The 24,757-nt window shown below is 45.6% G+C and overlaps 2 protein-coding genes across 4 annotated transcripts in view; one reads left to right on the top strand and one right to left on the bottom strand.

Moving 5' to 3' along the window:
- LOC118377882 (protein CBFA2T2-like) overlaps positions 1-22,010 on the bottom strand; it is a 99,265-nt gene extending 77,255 nt beyond the window's left edge. For 2 of the 3 annotated variants that reach the window (XM_052473989.1, XM_052473992.1), the window contains exon 1: positions 1,030-1,597. In XM_052473989.1, the coding sequence (XP_052329949.1) occupies positions 1,030-1,057 (28 nt within the window). In that variant the 5' untranslated portion in view covers positions 1,058-1,597. Of the gene's footprint in view, positions 1-1,029; positions 1,598-21,962 lie in introns of those variants that run through there. The other variant, XM_052473993.1, reaches the window with a different exon arrangement.
- Positions 21,437-24,757, top strand: part of LOC118374913 (alpha-1-syntrophin-like) — a 62,576-nt gene continuing 59,255 nt past the window's right edge. The window contains exon 1 of the mRNA XM_035761402.2: positions 21,437-21,816. Within this exon, the coding sequence (XP_035617295.1) occupies positions 21,534-21,816 (283 nt within the window). The 5' untranslated portion in view covers positions 21,437-21,533. The remainder of the gene's footprint in view (positions 21,817-24,757) is intronic.

Here is a 24,757-nt window from a genome sequence, read left to right as displayed (position 1 = left end):
AATCCAAGAACATTAAGAACCATAAAACGGAAGATCAATCACGATTACAGTTCCATCATGGATGCCAGAGGAGCTCTGCTGCTCTCTGCTGGTTACTGTAACAAACGATGTTTCATCATTAGGACTACTGTCTCGTCTTTGTCGAGACATCGTTTGTTATTCCGACATTGGGACAAAAGGGAGACAAATTATTTCTCCCGGGTCAAACACACAAATACAGTTGTGCCTTGAGGCTGTGGCTAGGTCTGGCGACCCCACTTGCATTGCATGACTGTGCCTTTGTCCCACAGGCTAAGTAGACAAGTGGGAGTTCTCTATTGGCAGTCTTTCGACCGCCTGGTGTTATTGTCTTGAAAAGCTGTAAAGCTCCAGATGGTGCAAAACTTTGCCTGGTGGACTAATTCCAAATCATCCACTGAAAAGACACATTTAGAGGGACGGCCTTCGCAGCATAATATCAGGATATTACCAGCTATACGAGGGCAAAGCTCACAACATCATTATATGCATGTTATTATAGCCTACAGTTAGGTTACTAATATAATAATTTAATTTAATTAACAAAGGTAATGCAAAAAAAATAATATTTATAATGAGACACATTTTAATTGACTGTGAACATAATTATATTTTCTTGATGTAGGCCTGCTTGGGCTATGTGTGAATGTCCCATTGAATGTTTGCACTCTTGTCAAATTATTGAGGTCAAATAAAAAATGTCTGCCTACTAAACGTCATAACATTACACTAGGCAACGAAATACCCAGGACAAAAGACACGTCTACTGTTGTGGATATATTATGGGGAAAATCGACCAGCCTTCCATGCAAACAGTTTCCGCATTTTTGAGTCCTTTCCTGAGCGCGCGCGACCAGTAGCTATTTGACGCTGTCCCTTTTATTTATAGCAGCGCATCTCATCCAAACAAATAGCCATAGGATAATGTCAAAATAATAATACTCGAAATGGTCACAAAAACGTTTAACGTGTATTTTACAGCACTAAAACATAGATAGGTTAGTTACTTACATTGCAAAGCGCCCGTGATCCCGACCATGCTCTTCGCACTTTGAATGGCAGTGTGCACGTTTCAAGATACAGCCTACTATAACCAAAATATTACGCTTATCGAGTCAACTGATATCAGCCACTGACTTGTTTTTCTATCAAGATAATAGACACAGTGATCCGTAACACTGCAGCATCAGGTATCAGGGGCATAGGCTGCTACTGTAGCAACATTGCACTGAATATTTGAGTGGGCGGGCCAAATTGTAATCCTTTCGAGAAAAAGCCAAAACTGTGCTGCGTTGTTACACCGTCGTTAACAGCAGGGACATATCTTTTACGGACGCTAAATTAGATTATGGGAAATACGACAATAATAATTATTAGTCTGCTCTGGGTTTTAACCAGCGACCTTTCGGTTACAACTCTCCTAACCTCTACGCTGCCTTCCGCCCAACAGACCACTACTTGTTTGCATGTCAACGGTGTGTTGACAAAATGTCTTTTAAATCAAGATACATATTATGTTTTTGGTTACCACTAGTCTGCAATGCATTTGGCCATATCCTACGGAAGTCACAAGAAGGAGCAGACAGTAATTTCTTCTGAACATTTTATCTTTGTTGAGAATATTCAGGTAATGTTTAGATTGATTCTATTTTCTATTTTTGTCATGTTGTAGGCTATTTTTGGCATAGATGTCAATCAAGAATGTTCTATTTGATAATATAATAATAATTTATATTTGAGAGAGAGAGAGGTAGGTCTAGACCACATCCACATCTATTTATTTGATTCATCCTTGTGCCATCTATACAGTGGTGTTGCTTTCTTGCCTCTCTGCAACACAACAACCTATTGAAGGCAAGGAATGATTAGTATTGGAACCCATCCAGGCCCTCATATGTTGTTTCTCATGGAAACAGGATATATAATTTGCTTGCTGAGAGCTACCCCCCCCCACACACACACACACATGCCACATGCTCCTGTCTCCCTCCCCCTCTTCTCCTCCCCCATCCACCACCCCTGCGGAGGCTGCCACCTGCTCTCGGAGCATGCCACACAGCTGCTGAGTTACAATAACAAATTAACACCCACAGTGGCCCGGCCATTACCTACTGTTTGTGGTCCCCACCGGGGACCTACTGCAGGCTGTAGCCCATCAATCCCAACCAGGGACCTACTGCAGGCTGTAACCCATCAACCCTAACCAGGGACCTACTGCAGGCTGCAGCCCATCAACCCCAACCAGGGACCTACTGCAGGCTGTAGTCCATCAACCCCAACCAGGGACCTACTGCAGGCTGCTGTCCATCAATCCCAACCAGGGACCTACTGCAGGCTGTAGCCCATCAACCCCAACCAGGGACCTACTGCAGGCTGTAACCCATCAACCCTATCCAGGGACCTACTGCAGGCTGTAGTCCATCAACCCCAACCAGGGACCTACTGCAGGCTGTAACCCATCAACCCTATCCAGGGACCTACTGCAGGCTGTAGTCCATCAACCCTAACCAGGGACCTACTGCAGGCTGTAGTCCATCAACCCCAACCAGGGACCTACTGCAGGCTGTAGCCCATCAACCCCAACCAGGGACCTACTGCAGGCTGTAGTCCATCAACCCCAACCAGGGACCTACTGCAGGCTGTAGCCCATCAACCCCAACCAGGGACCTACTGCAGGCTGTAGTCCATCAACCCTAACCGGGGACCTACTGCAGGCTGCAGTCCATCAACCCTAACCGGGGACCTACTGCAGGCTGTAGCCCATCAACCCCAACCGGGGACCTACTGCAGGCTGCAGTCCATCAAGCCTAAACGGGGACCTACTGCAGGCTGCAGTCCAACAAGCCTAAACAGGGACCTACTGCAGGCTGCAGTCCATCAACCCTAACCGGGGACCTACTGCAGGCTGCAGTCCATCAACCCTAACCGGGGACCTACTGCAGGCTGCAGCCCATCAACCCTAACCGGGGACCTACTGCAGGCTGCAGTCCAACAAGCCTAAACAGGGACCTACTGCAGGCTGCAGTCCATCAACCCTAACCGGGGACCTACTGCAGGCTGCAGTCCATCAACCCTAACCGGGGACCTACTGCAGGCTGCAGTCCATCAACCCTAACCGGGGACCTACTGCAGGCTGTAGCCCATCAAGCCTAACCGGGGACCTACTGCAGGCTGCAGTCCAACAAGCCTAAACGGGGACCTACTGCAGGCTGCAGGGACCTCCAGGGACTGCAGGCTGCAGTCCATCAACCAACTAACCTACTGCAGGGACCTACTGCAGGCTGCAGTCCATCAACCCCTAACCGGGGACCTACTGCAGGCTGTATCCCATCAACCCCAACCAGGGCTGCAGTCCATCAACCCTAACCGGGGACCTACTGCAGGCTGCAGTCCATCAACCCTAAACGGGGACCTACTGCAGGCTGCAGTCCATCAACCCTAACCGGGGACCTACTGCAGGCTGCAGTCCATCAACCCTAACCGGGGACCTACTGCAGGCTGCAGTCCATCAACCCTAACCGGGGACCTACTGCAGGCTGCAGTCCATCAACCCTAACCGGGGACCTACTGCAGGCTGCAGTCCATCAACCCTAACCGGGGACCTACTGCAGGCTGCAGTCCATCAACCCTAACCGGGGACCTACTGCAGGCTGCAGCCCATCAACCCCAACCGGGGACCTACTGCAGGCTGCAGTCCATCAACCCTAACCGGGGACCTACTGCAGGCTGCAGTCCATCAACCCTAACCGGGGACCTACTGCAGGCTGCAGTCCATCAACCCTAACCGGGGACCTACTGCAGGCTGCAGTCCATCAGTCCCCCTAACCGGGGACCTACTGCAGGCTGCAGTCCATCAACCCTAACCGGGGACCTATTGCAGGCTGCAGTCCATCAACCCTAACCTGGGAACCAGGGGACCTAGTCCTGCAGGCTGCAGTCCATCAACCCAGTAACCTGGGACCTACTGCAGGCTGCAGTCCATCAACCCTAACCGGGGGGGACCTACTGCAGGCAGTCCTCAACCCTAACCGGGGACCTATTGCAGGCTGCAGTCCATCAACCCTAACCGGGGACCTACTGCAGGCTGTAGCCCATCAACCCCAACCGGGGACCTACTGCAGGCTGCAGTCCATCAACCCTAACCGGGGACCTACTGCAGGCTGCAGTCCATCACCCCTAACCTGGGACCTCCTGCAGGCTGCAGTCCATCACCCCTAACCGGGGACCTACTGCAGGCTGCAGAGTCCATCAACCCCACAGGATCCTTCACCTATCAGGGTGTGGCTTGTAATAAGGGGAGAGAGAGGGAGAGAGAGGATGTCATCTTTGGATCTGCTCTTTCTACTACATATAACTGATTTCTTAGAGAGTGTGTTTGGAGCAGGAGTGAGAGAGGGGTTGGGAGATATTATGGTCGTATTCAACCATATTTATTATACAGTATCTTTACTTGGACAATGTAAGTGATTTAACTTTCCGTGTCAATAAAGTTTATTGAATTGCTTTGAGAAAGAGATGGAGAAAGAGAGGGAGAGAGAGGGAGGGAAAAAGAGGGTGAAAGAGGGAGAAAGATGGAGAGAGAGAGAGTGAGAGAGCGGAAGAGAGCAAGAGAGAGAAAGCGAGGGAGAGAGAAAGAGAGGTTGTCACAACTGCATTTATATGCTTATCTTTAAATCTTCTAGAAGGGAACAGGCATCCCCTCAATCTCCAGATCTATCTTCATCATCTCCATCAACAGCACATAGCCTATACTATTCTAGGAAACAGATGAAGAGATGACTAGGAAACAGATGAAGAGATGACTAGGGAACAGATGAAGAGATGACTAGGGAACAGATGAAGAGATGACTAGGGAACAGATGAAGAGATGACTAGGGAACAGATGAAGAGATGACTAGGGAACAGATGAAGAGATGACTAGGGAACAGATGAAGAGATGACTAGGGAACAGATGAAGAGATGACTAGGGAACAGATGAAGAGATGACTAGGGAACAGATGAAGAGATGACTAGGGAACAGATGAAGAGATGACTAGGGAACAGATGAAGAGATGACTAGGGAACAGATGAAGAGATGACTAGGGAACAGATGAAGAGATGACTAGGGAACAGATGAAGAGATGACTAGGGAACAGATGAAGAGATGACTAGGGAACAGATTAAGAAAAACTATGATGTATGAAGTTCAAAATTGGGTTTGATAGTTCAAATTATCACACCATGTCGGAATTACATGTCACCAAACCATGTGAAAGCAGAGTATCATAACACAAAAATATTCAGTTTTGGAAAAAGTACCCAATTGTCATACTTGAGTAAATGTAAAGATACCTTAATAGAAAATGACTCAATAAAAGTGAAAATCACCCAGTAAAATTCTACTTGAGTAAAATACTAAAATTATCTGGTTTTAAATATACTTAAGTATCAAAAGTAAAAGTTTAAATCATTTCCTTATAATAGGCAAACAGGATGGCACGATTTTCTTGTTTTTTTTAATTGACGGATAGCCAGGGGCACACTACAACACTCAGACAATTTAAAAACAAAGCATTTGTGTTTAGTGAGTCCGCCAGATAAGGGGGGGGGTGACCAGGGATGTTCTCTTCATAAGTGCTTGAATTGGACCATTTTCATGTCCTGCTAAGCATTCAAAATGTAACAAGTATTTTAGGTGTTAAAGTACTATATATATAAAGTACAGATACCCCCCAAAAAATCTTTAAGTAGTACTTTCAAATATATTTACCAAAGTACTTTACACCACTGAAAATACTAATCAATGGGTTGAATGAAGGGATGATATATTGTTTACAAGTTCAACTTCCGAGCACAAGAGCACACTGCTTGTTGTAGACACTGTCTAGCCACTCTGAACATAAACAAGCAGTTTAAGAGTTTTCTAATGATATTCTCCCAAATCATATTCTCCCAAACAGTACGTAAAACCCCTAATAAAACAAGTTTCAGTAGAGTAACTAAACAGCACCTAAAACCCCTAGTAAAACATGTTTCAGTAGAGTAACTAAACAGCACCTAAAACCCCTAGTAAAACAAGTTTCAGTAGAGTAAATAAACAGTACCTAAAACCCCTAGTAAAACAAGTTTCAGTAGAGTAACTAAACAGTACCTAAAACCCCTAGTAAAAAAGTTTGTGACACGTTAACAAAAGCTGGTTAGAGTCCAAGAGTGAAGCTAAGAGAGCAGAGTCAGACGGCCGGGATTTGCCCGTCATTATTGCCCTGTGTGTGACAGCTGGCCTCTGCATCTTTGTCACCGTTCCCTTAATCACACACCAGCAGGTCTGCTGCAGCCTGCAACTGAGCTGTGGGTGACCTGGCAGATCGCACGCCCTGAAAAATAACTGTTCACCCTGCCACACTTCCTGCTCCTACTGACATCTGACTGACTGGCCGGCCCTGGCCCGGTGACTCTTAACCCGGGCCGACCCAGGGCCGATTCTGTGGGGTTAGAGCCAAGGCCATGGTTTAGGGGGTTTGGAAGGCCATTGTAATAGTTAATGTGGTCGTCATTCAGTGACCCTGAGCCTGCTGTCCACTTGTCTTTTACTGGTCTTCCTCCACCTCTTTCTTTTCCCTTTGCTTGTTGGGGCCACACGGCGGCACGCTTATCAGCTGAGCTCAGGAAACAGTCGGTGTAAGAGGGGTCACGCGGCAGACGCTGTGTTCATTCTCTAGAGTAAAGCCCCCCACAACCTTCAACACACACACACACATACACCAGCACTGACATCACCCTCAACATGCGCACGCTCACACACACACCATCAGTCTTGACATACACACAAACATCCCTACCCTTAAACATGCATGTGGAAACAAACACCAAATCCCACAAGTACCCCATCAGTATGAGAAAGTGCAGAGAGCATCCATATCATTAGTAGGGGGGAGAGGGACCCCCAGACAGACAGACAGTAGGGATTACAAAATCCATGGCCCAGACAGAGAGAGAGATAGCCCATTACGTAGCTCCTCCCTCTATCCTCATGCATATATATACCTTTACATTATTCAGGAAGAAAAAGACAGAGGAAATAATGAGATCAACCGAACACCGCGGAGACAATAGAGGACAGAGTTATACAGCAGAAGGTGCAGCCGCCCTGACCTCGCGCTGTCACTTGACACCCTCGTTCTCACCCAAAGTTTCACTCACGACTCGAGTCAACCGGGTGGGTAAGTACATATTGGTAAGTGGATGGGGTGAGTCGGCCCTAACCTGCCCACCCCAATTTGTTACAACTAATTGAAATGTAAAGTAATTTACAGTACTGTAAAGCAATATACAATAATGTTAACAAATGTAAAGTACTGTAAAGTAACATAAGGTACTGCAATGTACTGTAAAGGGCTCCTGAATGGCGCAGCGGTCTAAGGCACTGCATCTCAGTGCAAGAGGTATCACTACAGTCCCTGGTTTGAATCCAGGCTGTATCACATCTGTCTGTGATTGGGAATCCCATAGGGTAGGCTGTCCTTTAAAAAAAAAAATGTTCTTAAGGTTCAATTTTAAAAAGACTTTAAAAAATACCAAAACATTAATGTAATGTAAGCACTATATACAGTATAGGGACGGTATTAATCTGAAATTGGGTCTGCGTAACCCTGTATGAATCAGGCAGGCAGAAGCCCCCTCCACCCTCCATCCACCACCCTCCCTGACAGGCTGCTGGGGATGGGGGTAGCAGGCCAGGCTGCCAGCCGTCCCCTCAAATGGACACACTGGCCCATATGGCATATCTGGAGAGGGTGGAGAGGGATTTGAAATGAATCAGCAGACCATCCCCAACTGTCCTCTACCACCACCACCTCACTACTACTACCACCACCAATGCAACACACACAAAATCACAGTCAACTGATGTGCGTGTGTGTTTGTATGGATCAATACAGTTAACACTCAAGTGTGTGTTTGTATTTACACACTTTGTTGTGTCTACGAGTCTTATGAACCCTGCAGGTATTCCATTCATTGCAGCTTTTAGGAATATTAGATTGGATCCTTTAGAATGGCTTGGGGTGGCCACCTGCCATGCACATTACGAAGAAGCAGCAGTATGACAGATGCATGAAGAGCAGGTTATTTGGTCAAAGAATGTCATAATTCCATTGTTGTATGTGCTACTCAAATCAAACAGCATTGTCCACTTAGATAGATCATTTGATACTGTCAGGGTTTTCGCTGCTGGTCATTCGAGTCAAGTGCAGGAGAGCAGAGATAGGTGATCAGGTGACTTTATTTGCCATTAGCAATAATAGACGAGCGCAAACAGCTACAACTCATGCCAACCGGCAAAAGTGACAAGCGCAAAATACCATCAAGAATACAACCATAAGTTTCACCAAAATTTCCCCAATAGGGTACAGGCAATGCCCAGGGTGAAAAAACCAGACTGGTGCGATACAATGAACACAAAACAAAGACTGTGATTAGGGAATGTAAATCAGGTGTGCGGGGAACAAGACAAAACAAATAGAACAATGAAAAATGGAGCAGCGATGGCTAGAAGACCAGTGACGTCGGCCGCCGAATGCCGCCTGAACAAGGAGAGGGTACAACTTTGGCTGAAGTCGTGCCAGTACCCTCCTTGGAGCCACGCAATGACACCGGCCTCGGGGAAGACCTGGAGGGCGAGGCGTAGGGCGATCGGGCCGGAAGCGGTGGAACTCCCGCAGCATTTCAGGGTCCAACACGTCCACCACCGGAACCCACCACCTCTCCTCCGGACTGTACCCCTCCCACTCCACGAGGTACAGAAGGCCCGACGCCTCGAATCCCGACGCCTCGAATCCAGGATGGGACGAACGGAGTACGCCAGGACACCCTCTCGATGTCCAGAGGGGGCGGAGGAACCTTCCTTACCTCAGACTCCTGGAGCGGACCAACCACCACCGGCCTGAGGAGAGACACATGGAATGAAGGGTTAATACGGTAATCGGGGGGAAGCTGTAACCTGTAACACACCTCGTTCACTCTCCTCAGGACTTTGAATGACCCTGCAAACCGTGGGCCAAGCTTCCGGTAGGGCAGGTGGAGGGGCAAGTTTCGGGTCAAGAGCCAGACCCGGTTCGCACCGGGCCTCACTGCGGCGCTGGTTTTTTGTCGCAGCGCAGCCCACTGGAGGTGGACATGGGCGGCTTCCCATGTCTCCTCTGCACGCCTGAACCAGTCGTCCACCGCAGGAGCCTCGGTTTGACTCTGATGCCACGGTGCCAGAACAGGCTGGTACCCCAATACGCACGGAAAGGGGGAGAGGTTAGTGGAGGAGTGGCGGAGTTCTGCGCCATCACGGCCCAGGTCATGAACGCCGCCCACTCCCCCGTCCGGTCCTGGCAATAAGACCGCAGAAACCTGCCCACATCCTGGTTGACTCTCTCTTCCTGCTCGTTACTCTCGGGGTGAGAACCTGAAGTGAGGCTGATTGAGACCCCCAGACGTTCCATGAACGCTCTCCATAGACTCTCGAAGTGAACTGGGGACCTCGATCAGACACTATATCCTCAGGCACCCCGTAGTGCCCGGAAGACTTGCGTAAATAAGGCCTCCGCAGTCTGTAGGGCCGTAGGGATACCAGGCAAAGGGAGGAGACAACGGGACTTCGAGAAACAATCCACAATGACCAGGATCATGGTGTTTCCCTGTGAGGGAGGAAGATCGGTCAGAAAATCCACCGACAGGTGTGACCAAGGCCGTTGTGGAACGGGTAAGGGATGTAGCTTATCTCTGGGCAGGTTTCTAGGAGCCTCACACTGGGTGCACACCGAGCAGGAGGAAACATAAACCCTCACGTCCTTTGCCAAGGTAGGCTACCAGTTTTTCCCACTCAGACAACACACCGTCCGACCGATCCCTGGATGACCAGAGGAGGGTGACGTGTGGGCCCAATAGATCAACTGGTCACGGACAGCAGATGGAACGTACAAATGCACGCGGGACACTGAAGGGGAGTGGGCTCTATATGTAACGCCTGCTCAATGTCCGGGTCCAGCTCCCACACGACCGGCGCTACCAGGCAGGAGGCCGGGAGTAGGGGAGTCTGATCCATGGGCCGCTCCTCTGTGTCATACAGCCAGGACAGTGCGTCTGCTTTCACATTTTGGCAACCTGGTCTGTAGGACAGGGTTAACACAAAATGGGTAAAGAACATGGCCCACCTTGCCTGACGAAGATTCAGTCTCCTCGCTGCCCGGATGTACTCCAGGTTGCGGTGGTCAGTCCAGATGAGGAAAGGGTGTTTAGCCCCCTCAAGCCAATGTCTCCACGCCTTCAAAGCTTTAACCACAGCCAACAGCGCCAGGTCTCCCAAATCATAGTTCCTCTCCTTCGGGCTGAGTTTCTTCGAGAAGAAAGCACAGGGGCGAAGCTTCGGTGGCATACCCGAGCGCTGAGAGAGCACAGCTCCTATCCCAGTCTCGGATGCGTCCAGCTCCACTATGAACGCCAAAGAGGGATATGGATGGGCCAGCACGGGAGCCGAGGTAAACAGAGCCCTTAGGTGCCCAAAAGCCCTGTCTGCCTCAGTCTATCACTGCAAACGTACAGGACCCCCTTCAGCAGTGAGGTAATAGGAGCAGCCACCTGCCCAAAACCCCAGATAAATCTCTGGTAGTAATTGGCAAACCCTAAAAACCGCTGTACCTCCTTTACCGTGGTGGGAGTCGGCCAATTAAGCACGGCTGAAATGCGGTCACTTTCCATCTCCACCTCTGATGTGGAAATGCAATACCCTAGGAAGGAGACGGCCTGCTGAAAGAACAGTCGTCCAAGTACCCTGCGCACCAAGGATACATGCTCGGCACGTGTAGCGGAGTATATCAGAATGTCATTGATATACACCACTACACCCTACATGTGTAGGTCCCTGAAAATCTTGTCTACAAAGGATTGGAAGAATGATGGAGCATGCATCAACCAGTACAGCATGACGAGGTACTCATAATGCCCTGAGGTGGTACTAAACGCCGTCTTCCACTTGTCTCCCTCCCGGATACGTACCAGGTTGTAAGAACTCCTGAGATCCAGTTTAGTGAAGAAGTGCGCCCCGTGCATTGACTCAATCGCCGTGGCGATGAGAGGTAACGGGTAACTGTACCTCACCGTGATTTGATTTAGACCTCGATAGTTAATGCGCAGACCTCCCTCCTTCTTCTTCACGAAAAAGAATCTCGAGGAGGCGGGTGAAGTGGAGGACCGAATGTACCCCTGACACAGGGATTCAGAAACATATGTCTCCATAGCTGCCGTCTCCACTTGCGACAGGGGATACACGTGACTCCTGGGAAGTGTAGCGTCTTCCAGGAGATTTATCGCACAAACACCCGTCGATGGGGTGGTAATTGAGTCACCTTCTTTTTGAAGAAGGCGAGAGCCAAATCGGCATATTCTGGGGGAATGTGCACAACGGAAACCCCTACACACCTCCCCGAGCACTCTCACGACCACCCCGTGAGAGCCCTCTGTTGCCATGAAATGGTGGGGTCATAACGAGCCAACCAGGGAAGGCCTAATACCACGGGAAACACATGAGAGTCAATGAGGAAGAGACTGATTCTCTCCTCGTGACCCCCCTGTGTCACCATGGTCAGGGAGATGGTGGCTTCCCTGATTAACCCTAATGGTCGACTATCCAGAGCGTGTACCGGGAAAGGTCTAACCACAGGAATAATGGGAATCCCTAAACTAAGGGTGAACGCTCTGTCGACAAAATTGCCAGCCATGCCTGAATCGACGAGCGCCTTATGCTGACTCTGAAAAAAACAAACATGGTTGTTGGTTGTTGGATTCGCATTTATCGTCGAAAGAATGAGCGTTACATCGAGGCCTGTAATCTGGAGCAGGATCGATTTGGAGGTGGAGGGTCCATCACGGTCTAGGGCAGTGTGTCACAGCATCATCGGACTGAGCTTGTTTTCATTGCAGGCAATCCCAACGCTGTGCATTACAGGAAAGACATCCTCCTCCCTCATGTGGAACCCTTCCTGCAGGCTCATCCTGACATGACCCTCCAGCCTGACAATGCCACCAGCCATACAGCTCGTTCTGTGTGTGATTTCCTACAAGACAGGAATGTCAGTGTTCTGCCATGGCCAGTGAAGAGCCCGGATCTCAATCCCATTGAGCAAGTCTGGGACCTGTTGGATTGGAGGGTGAGTGCTAGGGCCATTCCCCCCCAGAAATGTCCGGGAACTTGCAGGTACCTTGTCGGAAGAGTGAGTACGGTGCAGTACCGAAGAGCCCTTACTGCTGCTCGATCATCCTATTTTTCTAACTTAATTGAGGAAAATAAGAACAATCCGAAATTCCTTTTTGATACTGTCGCAAAGTTAACTAAAAAGCAGTATTCCCCAAGAGAGGATGGCTTTCACTTCAGCAGTGATAAATTCATGAACTTCTCTGAGGAACAGATCATGATTATTAGAAAGCAAATTACGGACTCCTCTTTAAATCTGCGTAATCCTTCAAAGCTCAGTTGTCCTGAGTCTGCACAACTCCGCCAGGACCAAGGATCAAGAGAGACGCTCAAGTGTTTTAGTACTATATCTCTTGACACAATGATGAAAATAATCATGGCCTCTAAACCTTCAAGCTGCATACTGCACCCTATTCCAACTAAACTACTGAAAGAGCTGCTTCCTGTGCTTGGCCCTCCTATGTTGAACATAATAAACGTCTCTCTATCCACCGGATGTGTACCAAACTCACTAAAAGTGGCAGTAATAAAGCCAAACCTTGACCCAGAAAATATCCAAAACTATCGGCCTATATCGAATCTTCCATTGCTCTCAAAAATGTTAGAAAAGGCTGTTGCGCAGCAACTTGCTGCCTTCTTGTAGACAAACTATGTATACGGAATGCTTCAGTCTGGTTTTAGACCCTATCATAGCACCGAGACTGCACTTGTGAAGGTGGTAAATTACCTTTTAATGGCATCAGACCGAGGCTCTGCATCTGTCCTCGTGCTCCTAGACCTTAGTGCTGCTTTTGATACCATCGATCACCACATTCTTTTGGAGATATTGGAAACCCCAAATTGGTCTACACGGACAAGTTCTGGCCTGGTTTGGATCTTATCTGTCGCAAAGATATCAGTTTGTCTCTGTGAATGGTTTGTCCTCTGACAAATCAACTGTAAATTTCGGTGTTCCTCAAGGTTCCGTTTTAGGACCATGTTAGAGGAAATTATGGTTGAAATGACTAATTATGTATACATTCCAATCAGAACTGACTAGTCCAAATGCTATAATGTAGTGTACATATGAATTTTCTCTCTTGCTCCCATTCCCAATTGTATATAATGTTTAGTAACAATGAAGGTCTGTTCCTTAGTTCATTCATTTGTACAATCTCCAGGTGGCAGGACCGGCCTATCTCCAGACTGTCTAGAATGCTGATTTATACTGACTGATCTTGACTTCAGGCGTAGAGCGAAGGCTCGAGAGCTAGAGGGCCTCTACTGGTGAACGTTTAGAAAACGCTGACGTCATTTTCAGTTTATAACCTGTGGAAATATGTTTATGTGGGAGTACTCTCTTGAATTAAACGCTGTTTCCTGGCTTTTAAGACTGGTCTCAATCTACTTCATGCATAATTCATGAACTTACAACTCATTAATGAATTAGAATGAGTGAGAATTTGGTTTTGGCAACAAAACATATAGCATTATATAACATAAAATTCCACTAACAGACCACTATTGTTTTCACTATATATTCACTATATATTTTACCTCTTGGGGATGTCATTCGAAAACATAATGTTAACTTTCACTGCTATGTGGATGACACACAGCTGTACATTTCAATGAAACATGGTAAAGCCCCAAAATTGCCCTCGCTAGAAGCATGTGTTTTAGACATAAGGAAGTGGATGGCTGCAAACTTTCTACTTTTAAACTCGGACAAAACAGAGATGCTTGTTCTAGGTCCCAAGAAACAAAGAGATCTTCTGTTGAATCTGACAATTAATCTTAATAGTTGTACAGTCGTCTCAAATAAAACTGTGAAAGACCTCGGGGTTACTCTGGACCCTGATCTCTCTTTTGAAGAACATATCAAGACCATTTCAAGGACAGCTTTTTTACATCTACGTAACATTGCAAAAATCTGAAACTTTCTGTCCAAAAATGATGCAGAAAAATTAATCCATGCTTTTGTCACTTCTAAGTTAGACTACTGCAATGCTCTACTTTCCGGCTACCCGGATAAAGCACTAAATAAACTTCAGTTAGTGCTAAATACGGCTGCTAGAATCCTGACTAGAACCAAAAAAATGGATCATATTAATCCAGTGCTAGTCTCCCTACACTGGCTTCCTGTCAAGGCAAGGGCTGATTTCAAGGTTTTACTGCTAACCTACAGAGCATTATATGGGCTTGCTCCTACCTATCTCTCTGATTTGGTCCTGCCGTACATACCTACACGTACGCTACGGTCACAAGATGCAGGCCTCCTAATTGTCCCTAGAATTTCTAAGCAAACAGCTGGAGGCAGTTCTTTCTCCTATAGAGCTCCATTTTTATGGAATGGTCTGCCTACCCATGTAAGAGACGCAAACTCGGTCTCAACCTTTAAGTCTTTACTGAAGACTCATCTCTTCCGTGGGTCATATGATTGAGTGTAGTCTGGCCCAGGAGTGGGAAGGTGAACGGAAAGGCTCTGGAGCAAAGAACCGCCTTTGCTGTCTCTGCCTGGCCGGTTCCCCTCTTTCCACTGAGATTCTCTGCCTCTAACCCTATTACAGGGGCTGAGTCACTGGCTTACTGGGGCTCTTTCATACCGTCCCGAGGAGGAGTGCGTCACTTGAGTGGGTTGAGTCACTGATGTGATCTTCCTGTCTGGGTTGGCGCCCCCCCTTGGGTTGTGCCTTGGCGGAGGTCTTTGTGGGCTATACTCTGCATTGTCTCAGGATGGTAAGTTGGTGGTTGAAGATATCCCTCTAGTGGTGTGGGGGCTGTGCTCTGGCAAAGTGGGTGGGGTTATATCCTTTCTGTTTGGCCCTGTCCGGGGGTGTACTCGGATGGGGCCACAGTGTCTCCTGACCCCTCCTGTCTCAGCCTCAAGTTTTTATTTATGCTGCAGTAGTTTATGTGTCGGGGGCTAGGGTCAGTTTGTTATATCTGGAGTACTTCTCCTGTCCTATTCGGTGTCCTGTGTGAATTTAAGTGTGCTCTCTCTAATTCTCTCTTGCTCTCTTTCTTTCTCTCTCTCGGAGGACCTGAGCCCTAGGACCATGCCTCAGGACTACCTGACATGATGACTCCTTGCTGTCCCCAGTCCACCTGGCTGTGCTGCTGCTCCAGTTTCAACTGTTCTGCCTTATTATTATTGGACCATGCTGGTCATTTATGAACATTTGAACATCTTGGCCATGTTCTGTTATAATCTCCACCCGGCACAGCCAGAAGAGGACTGGCCACCCCACATAGCCTGGTTCCTCTCTAGGTTTATTCCTAGGTTTTGGCCTTTCTAGGGAGTTTTCCCTAGCCACCGTGCTTCTACACCTGCATGGCTTGCTGTTTGGGGTTTTAGGCTGGGTTTCTGTACAGCACTTTGAGATATCGGCTGATGTACGAAGGGCTATATAAATACATTTTAATTGAATTGAATTGAAAAAGGTAACATCTCACAGCAAGACCTGGCAAATCTGGTGCAGTCCATGAGGAGGAAATGCACTGCAGTACTTAATGCAGCTGGTGGCCACACCAGATACTGACTGTTACTTTTGATTTCGATCCCCCCTTTGTTCAGGAACACATTATTCCATTTCTGGCAGTCACATATCTGTGGAACTTGTTCAGTTTGTCTCAGTTGTTGAATCCTGTTATGTTGATAGAAATATTTACAGATGTTAATTTTGCTGAACATAAACGCAGTTGACGGTGAGAGGACATTTCTTTCTTTGCTGAGTTTATGTTCTACTGTACTTGTCTATAACTATTAGTCAATCTATTTTCACCTGCACATAATGCTGGTTAACCCAGAACTGCTGGTTAACCAAAATCTTGCGTAATTTGGTCAGACTTGTAGTCTTTCCACGAGAGATGATATCGCACAAGGTCTTTCAAATAACAAATCATTTTTCACAGTGTTTTAACACATATCAGATCTGCAGCAGTCAATTGTATTGTCAGAACTGGGAAGATTATTGTGGGGTCTCACTTTATAAAAAACTACAACTCAAAAAAGGCTTCATACATTTACTTAACTAGGCAAGTCAGTTAAGAACAAATATTATTTGTTATTTACAAGACGGCCTACACTGGTCAAACCTGGACCAATTGTGCCCCGCCCTATGGAACTCCCAATCACAGCCGGCGGGGATACAGCCTGGATTCCAACCAGGGTGTCTATAGTGATGCCTCTAGTACTGAGATGCAGTGCTGCGCCACTTTGGAGGGTTATGTGTGTGTCTGGGGTGGGTGGGTCTGTCTGTCTGTTTTAAGATCGATCTATCTACACGTCTAACAGATTAATTTAAATTACCTTTGGAGATTAGGTGTACAGTTGAAGTCAGAGGTTTACATAAACCTTAGCCAAATACATTTAAACTAGTTTTTTTTCCACAATTCCTGACATTTAATCAGAGTAAAAATTCCCTGTTTTAGGTCAATTAGGATCACCACTTTATTTTAAGAAAGTGAAATGTCAGAATAAAAATATAAATAATGATTGATTTCAGCTTTTATTTATTTCATCACATTCCCAGTGGGTCAGAAGTTTACATACACTCAAATAGTATTTGGTAGCGTTGCCTTTAACCTTCCACAAGCTTCCCACAATAAGTTGGGTGAATTTTGGCCCATTCCTCCTGACAGAGCTGGTGTAACTGAGTCAGGTTTGTAGGTCTCCTTGCTCACCCACGCCTTTTCAATTCTGCCCACAGATTTTCTACAGGGTTGAGGTCAGGGCTTTGTGATGGCCACTCCAATACCTTGACTATGTGGTCCTTTAGCCATTTTGCCACAACTTAGGAAGTATGCTTGGGGCCATTGTCCATTTGGAAGACCCATTTGCGACCAAGCTTTAACTTACTGACTAATGTCTCAAGATATTCTTTCAATATATCCACGTAATTTTCCTCCCTCATGACGCCATCTATTTTGAAGTGCACCAGTCCTGCAGAAAAGCACCCCCACAACATGATGCTGTCTCCCTCGTGCTTCACTGTTGGAATGGTGTTCTTCGGCTTGGAAGCCTTCCCCTTTTTCCTCCAAACATAACAATGGTCATTATGGCCAAACAGTTCTATTTTTGTTTCAGCAGACCAGAGGACATTTCTCCAAAAAGTACAATATTTGTCCCCATGTGCAGTTGCAAACCGTAGTCTGGCTTTTTTATGGCAGTTTTGGAGCAGTGGCTTCTTCCTTGCTGAGCAGCCTTTCAGGTTATGTCGATATAGGACTCGTTTTACTGTGGATATAGATAATTTTGTACCTGTTTCCTCCAGCATCTTCACAAGGTCCTTTGTTGTTGTTCTGTGATTGATTTGCACTTTTCGCACCAAAGTACGTTCATCTCTAGGAGACAGAACGCATTTCCTTCCTGAGCGGTATGACGGCTGCGTGGTCCCATGGTGTTTATACTTGCACACTATTGTTTGTACAGATGAACGCGGTACCTTCAGGCATTTGGAAATTGCTCCGAAGGATGAACCAGACTTGTGGAGGTCTACCATTTATTTTCTGAGGTCTTGGCTGATTTCATTTGATTTTCCCATGATGTCAAGCAAAGAGACACTGAGTTTGAAGGTAGGCCTTGAAATACATCTACAGGTACACCTCCAATTGACTCAACTTATGTCAATTAGCCTATCAGAAGCTTCTAAAGCCCCAACACCATTTTCTGGAATTTTCCAAGCTGTTTAAAGACACAGTCAACTTAGTGTATGTAAACTTCTGACCCACTGGAATTGTGATACAGTGAATTATAAGTGAAATATTCTGTCTGTAAACAATTGTTGAAAAACTTACTTGTGTCATGCACAAAGTAGATGCGCTAACCGACTTGACCAAACTATAGTTTGTTAACAAGAAATGTGTGGAGTGGTTGAAAAACGAGTTTTAATGACTCCAACCTAAGTGTATGTAAATTTCCGACTTCAACTGTATATATCTGTGCTTTGATTTCATGTCTGTGTGTGTGTGTGTGTGTGTGTGTGTGTGTGTGTGTGTGTGTGTGTGTGTGTGTGTGTGTGTGTGTGTGTAAAAGGCAAAACTGCTCCTAGATCGGCGTTCATAATCAACTATCTTTTATGAATATGGGCCCAAGTTTTGTCGACTCCAGACTACATAAACCACCTAGCGGTGGGGCCACCCTTATCCACATATCTGTCTCCTCATTTCAGTATTGCATTAAAAAAACATCAACATCTATTTAAATGTAAAGTATTGTAGTTGTAGCTGAAGTCAGAGGTCAGCCCACATGGCTACATTGAGCTTTTCCTGGCTACTTCTGAATTTTCTCTTCTTCCTCCCAAAGTGTGCACTTGTTCAATTCCCTTTACTGATTTAAAAATACCACGGTGGAACCTCCCCATTCACCTTTACATTGCAAATACAAGTCTCCTATGTAAAGACACCATAAACTTATGTGGAGACACACGCGATAGGTAGGTTCAACCACCAGAGGGTGGCAAAGGCTTGAAAAACCCAAGAAATAGGATCTAAAAAGCTATTGAACTCCATCGAAGTATTTCCCAGTGTCTTTCTTACTTTTTATTTTCTATTTCCCACAGATCACGAGCTATGGGCCAGTGAGCACAAAGTATAAATTATTAGCCTTCCAAAACGGTATAGGTGAAACCATATACAGAATACGCTTCTAAGTGTTTTGCACTGACAGATGTTCTATTGGAGTTATTTTACGGGAAACTTTCCTCACGATGTGTATCGTGGCTTAAAGGTAGACTGCATTCAACTTGAAGGGACTCCATTAGTGTAGTTCCTTCCTGTATCCTTGTAAGGGGTGTAAGCAGTAAAAAAAACTACATTAACTAGAGAGAGAGGGAAAGACATGCGGGTTGAAGCTCCGCGTTCTAAATCGGGGTAACTGCTGTGCTGTTTCACCTGCTGCCAAGTAACAGATGCAGCGCATTTACAGCTAGACTATAGCTTGACAGACATTCCTTTCTCGCGACTGTCTTGTTGTGTTCCAAATTGCAACCCTATTCCGTATGTGGTGCGCAGGTTAGCTTTTTTCGTCATGAATCTTGTTCTGGAGGAAGCTCTGCAGCGTAGTCACTAGCTGGCACAGCCACTAAGTCATACATACAATCAGAACCATAAACTCAACCACACTGCTAAGACTAATGCCTATAACACAAACCTTAAATTAAGACTAAAAAGCACATTTTTGTTTTCATGAATTTGAACAATATTGTCAATTTTGACTTTGCACCTGGCCTACCTAAGGGGAAATCGCGCAGTTATGCCTCCAGCACAAGACTCATGACAATAAACGTGAACCTGCATGTATAATGCACTACTTTTGACCAGAGCAACCAGAAACTTATAGGGCCCTGACCAAAAGTGCAGGGAATAGGGTGCCATTTGGTATGGACCCTCTGTTCTCTGTACTAAGAGCACACTCCCCTTACTCCTCAGGAATTGACATTTTGTCTGCCTCAGGCTCTTCGGAGTAATTGGCAGATAGGGTTGTTATTGATTAAGTTTCAGAGCCCCATACTGCATCCTCACCTACAGCATGGTGTTAACATCTTTAGAGGAAGGGCCATATGCTAAGAGCCCAAGAACGAGGTCAATATAGTTTGTTTCCCAAATGGCTCCCTATTCCCTATATAGTGCACTCCTGTTGACCAGGGCCCATAGTGGTCTAATAGTGAAAAGAGTACTGTTTCTGGCCTAGTGAGATGGTTGGGATGGTTGTCTCCTATAAAACAGTTTATAGGTTATTGATGATCCTATTACACTGGCAATTTTAATCTCAAAGTGGACTGAGTTGCTATTTCTCAGCACTTTTATAAAGTAGGCCTATGTTTCACCTTCTTCATTGAATGTGTTTTTTATATACTAAAACAAAAGGGATACATATCGTCTTTCCTTTAACCTTTTGAGGTGCAAAACTGTAGTGGACTATTAGGCTATAATGTAAATTAATCATATAGAGTTTCCCTCTGGTAGAATTCAATATCATCACTAAAGAGGGATTGTATTGTAATACATTTTGGCTAAAGATAATGGGATATTTAGATCTACCACCATTAGATACAATGCAACATCATACAAATTGTGTATGTTTCATACAAGTGTAAAGAACAAGTTACAACATGATATTGTGGCTCCCGAGTGGCACAGCGGTCTAAGTCACTGCATTTCAGTGCTTGAGGCATCACTAGACAACCTGGTTTGAATCCAGACTGTATCACAACCGGCCGTGATTCGGAGTCCCATAGGGTGGTGCACAATTGGCCCAGTGTCAACACGGTTTGGCCGGTGTAGGCCGTTATTGTAAATAAGAATTTGTTTTGACTTGCCTAGTTATATATAAAAAAAATAAAAAAAAATTGTGGTGACCTTAACCCAACACCTAGTGGCTGGTTAAGGTGTTGGTTTGACAGTTGCTGGACCTGGGTTTGAGTTCCGTTTGGGACTACCCCCCCTGAATTCCCTACACTGGTGTCAGAAGTGGGATGGCACCTGAGGCCATCGGAGGGGCATGGTGAGTGACTCGGTAAAGAGAAGCATGAGGACACACTCTCCTGAAGGAAGGGGATATTATATAACCTAGCAACCTCATCAAATGGTTTGGGCATAATGGTTAAGGTGTTGGCTGACAATTTTTATTTCACTAGTCAAGTCAGTTAAGAACACATTTTTATTTACGGCCTATCCCCGCCAAACACTAACGACTATGGGTCTCCCAATCACGGCCGGCTGTGATACAGCATGGAATCAAACCAGGGTTTATAGTGATGCCTCTAGCACTGAGATGCAGTGCCTTTACCGACGCCTGCGCCACTCGGGAGCCACAATTGCTGGACTGGTGTCCGAGTCCAGGTTGTGGCTACCCCGAATTCGCTACAATATCAATATTTTTATTATCAGAGAAAACATCAAACCTAAACCATGGTCAATAATATTAAAATATAAGATTAAAATATTTGACCCATCAAAAACATCGTTAGGAGTAGTTTGATTTGGTAGGCTACTGCAGCCTTTGATTCATTTTGATTCATGTTAAATCGGGATGTCTGTCAATAGAATGATTTCTAACACTTTATTGTGGTTTTTATGAAGAAATATGAAAGTCCAGGACCAATTAACTATTTTCATCGTCAAAAAAAATGTTGGCCCCACTGCACCAACTTTGTTCATTAATGAAAATAATTGTGCTCAATTAACTTTCGAGTTTGATATTGCAAAACATCTTGGAATAGGAGAGAGTTGGAGGAGGGGGCTGGGTCTCCTGCCTTACCCCTATCTCTTTACACGACTGCCAACCCGTCTATAGAGTTATTCCAGGAATGTGTTGAACATGGCTGCCGCGATGAAGGCACAGAAAACTGGACTGTTGGAACTTCGAGTTACCGTGGACCGTTGGATCCGTGTATTAGCCACACTTACGGAGGATACTTTAACCGTGAGCCCCGGAGAGGTCGCCGAAGAACCAGTGAAACCCAACCCAACTCCCGCCGGTGACATTAATGGAGACCCAGCCAACCTCAGCTCCTTTCCCGTCCCAGAAACGATCACCAACGTTAAGCGCACGGTGAGAGTTACAAAGCAAGATGTGGGAGGACTTGGAATTAGTATTAAAGGTAAGTCCAACATGGCGCTAATAAACAACACTCTAAAACGTGTATTTGGTCCCTTTCCTAAATGTAACTATGTAAACTACCCGACACTTGGATTAGAATGACCTAAAAGTAAATGCTGAAAGTAGCCTACTAAAATTATCCCTCACCGAAGACTTCAACTCTTCAAAGGTCAGTCATTGGGTTGAAGGTTTTCGTGCTGTATGTAATTGCACTAGATAGACTACGCCTATTTATCACAGTTCTAACAGCAGAAACCTATTGAAAGAACACATCACAAACTATTCTCACCAAGACCAGCCATATCAGTTCATCATGAAAGTATCCCAATAACCCGTGCAACGTTGCAAGCAACTGTATTTATTTAGACATTTTATTTTGATGACCTGATTCTCTCTGTAAACACGTTATATGACAGGGTAAAGATCGACTACTAGGAACGTTTGAAGTTGGTAAGGTTGTAATGGTAACTTTTAGTGAAAGCTAGTCTATCTGCCATGCAGTCATGGCATATAGTAAACTCTTCATATAGAAATAAAAGCTGATGTTATGCAAGCACAGTGAAACAGTTCCATGATGTCATGGGAGTGAAATGTCTAATGTAGTCCTGTGGGAATTTGGAGCCAGAGTCTGAAATCCATACCAAAAGCTGACATTTAAGATGATATGGCAGTCTACTACATCAAACAAGTAGGCTAAGGTCCATATGTCGTATTGAATTATAAAATCTATTTATTACATGATTTTTCTTTCAAATACTGTGTTTACAAGTTATTATTCCCAACGTCAAAATGTCTCAGAATAGTCCATTGTCTTTTTCAAGTATTCCTCAATCAAAGTTATGGCTCAAACATGTGATTGGGAGGCAATGATCTACCTGCTTACTGCGTCATCGAAATCGAAAAGCAAATAAATAAAAACATTTGAGACACACCCTTTCCATGTACGCTACTGGATCATCTATTGTACACCACCCAGGGCACCATTGGAAATGAGATTCTGCTCTCAATTGGGCTCCCCTTGATTCAATACAAGTTAATAAAACATCTGTATATATATATTTTTTTTAACTGTAGCGTGCACATGCAATCGGATACATTGATGAAACATGCTTGTAGGAAGAGCAAGACTTTTGAGGTCTCAAGCAGAAAATACAGTATTTCTAAGAATACTACTCTACTCTTGTTTGAGCTTGAGAGGGTGTGTGTGTGTGAAGGGGGTGAGGGGAGTTCATCCTCTTCAAAATCACTTGATCTAGAGAATAACATTCCTGTGCTCAGTTATGTTTAGTAGCGCCCAGGCTGATAAACTATTTTCCTCCACAAGCTTCTGCCCACCTGTAAGAACAGGCAGCTGCCACTCAGATCTCCCAACATGGTGTGGTGGCCTATAGCCTCAGCTGTCACTCAGATCTCCCAACATGGTGTGGTGGCCTATAGCCTCAGCTGTCACTCAGATCTCCCAACATGGTGTGGTGGGCTATAGCCTCAGCTGTCACTCAGATCTCCCAACATGGTGTAGTGGCCTATAGCCTCAGATCTCCCAACATGCTGTCACTCAGATCTCCCAACATGGTGTGGTGGCCTATAGCCTCAGCTGTCACTCAGATCTCCCAACATGCTGTCACTCAGATCTCCCAACATGGTGTGGTGGGCTATAGCCTCAGCTGTCACTCAGATCTCCCAACATGGTGTGGTGGCCTATAGCCTCAGCTGTCACTCAGATCTCCCAACATGCTGTCACTCAGATCTCCCAACATGGTGTGGTGGGCTATAGCCTCAGCTGTCACTCAGATCTCCCAACATGGTGTGGTGGGCTATAGCCTCAGCTGTCACTCAGATCTCCCAACATGGTGTGGTGGCCTATAGCCTCAGCTGTCACTCAGATCTCCCAACATGCTGTCACTCAGATCTCCCAACATGGTGTGGTGGCCTATAGCCTCAGCTGTCACTCAGATCTCCCAACATGGTGTGGTGGCCTATAGCCTCAGCTGTCACTCAGATCTCCCAACATGCTGTCACTCAGATCTCCCAACATGCTGTCACTCAGATCTCCCAACATGGTGTGGTGGCCTATAGCCTTGCATTCCTTTTGATGTTTAAAACAGCAGCAGAGCTGGTTAGTAAAATACCTCTCAGTCTAGTCAATGACACACACATGAACATATGCACTATACACACACATACACATGGATTTAGTACTGTAGATATGTGGTAGAGTAGGGGCATGAGGGCACACCGTGTGTTGTGAAATCTGAAAATGTATTGTAATGTTTTTAAAATTGTATTAACTTCTATCATATAAAATAAGGCACCGTCATCAAACATCAATGGCTTTGTTTATCATGGCTGTTGTGAATAATGCTTATCATGGAGAGACGCTATGGCAGGGAGCTGGGCGATATGTGCAGAAATCCATATTGCGATAAATGACCTGAATTGATGCGATAACTGTAAATAGAATGAAAAGTTTCTAACATTCATTTGCACCACAGTTTATATTATATATATATATTTTAAATTCTTTAAACTACTGTCATCCAGGACCTCTATCAGGTGGTGTCAGAGGAAGAGACAAAAATGACCAAAGACTCCAGCCATCCAATCCATAGACTGTTCGCTCTGCTACCGTCTCACAAACGGTACCAGAGCATTGGCTCTTAGACCAACAGGCTCAGAGACAGCTTCTACCCCTAAGCTATAAGACAGCTAAATAGCCAGACTGCTAAGTAGTCAATTAATGGTACCGGAATGATCTGCACTGACCCTACACACACTCACTAGACTATATATAGACACTAAATTGACACTGCCCAAAAGACCTGAAAATGTCTTTCTAACAATCATCAACAACCATCTTGACAGAGCTTGAAGAAACTGTTTAAATAATAATGGGAAAATATTGTACAATCCAGGTGTGGAAATCTCTTAGAGACTTACCCAGA

This window comes from Oncorhynchus keta, chromosome 21 (assembly GCF_023373465.1).
Source record: "Oncorhynchus keta strain PuntledgeMale-10-30-2019 chromosome 21, Oket_V2, whole genome shotgun sequence".
NCBI lineage: Eukaryota > Metazoa > Chordata > Actinopteri > Salmoniformes > Salmonidae > Oncorhynchus > Oncorhynchus keta.
The sequence above is the reverse complement of the archived record's forward strand: the minus strand, read 5'-3'. Positions and strand labels throughout refer to the sequence as shown.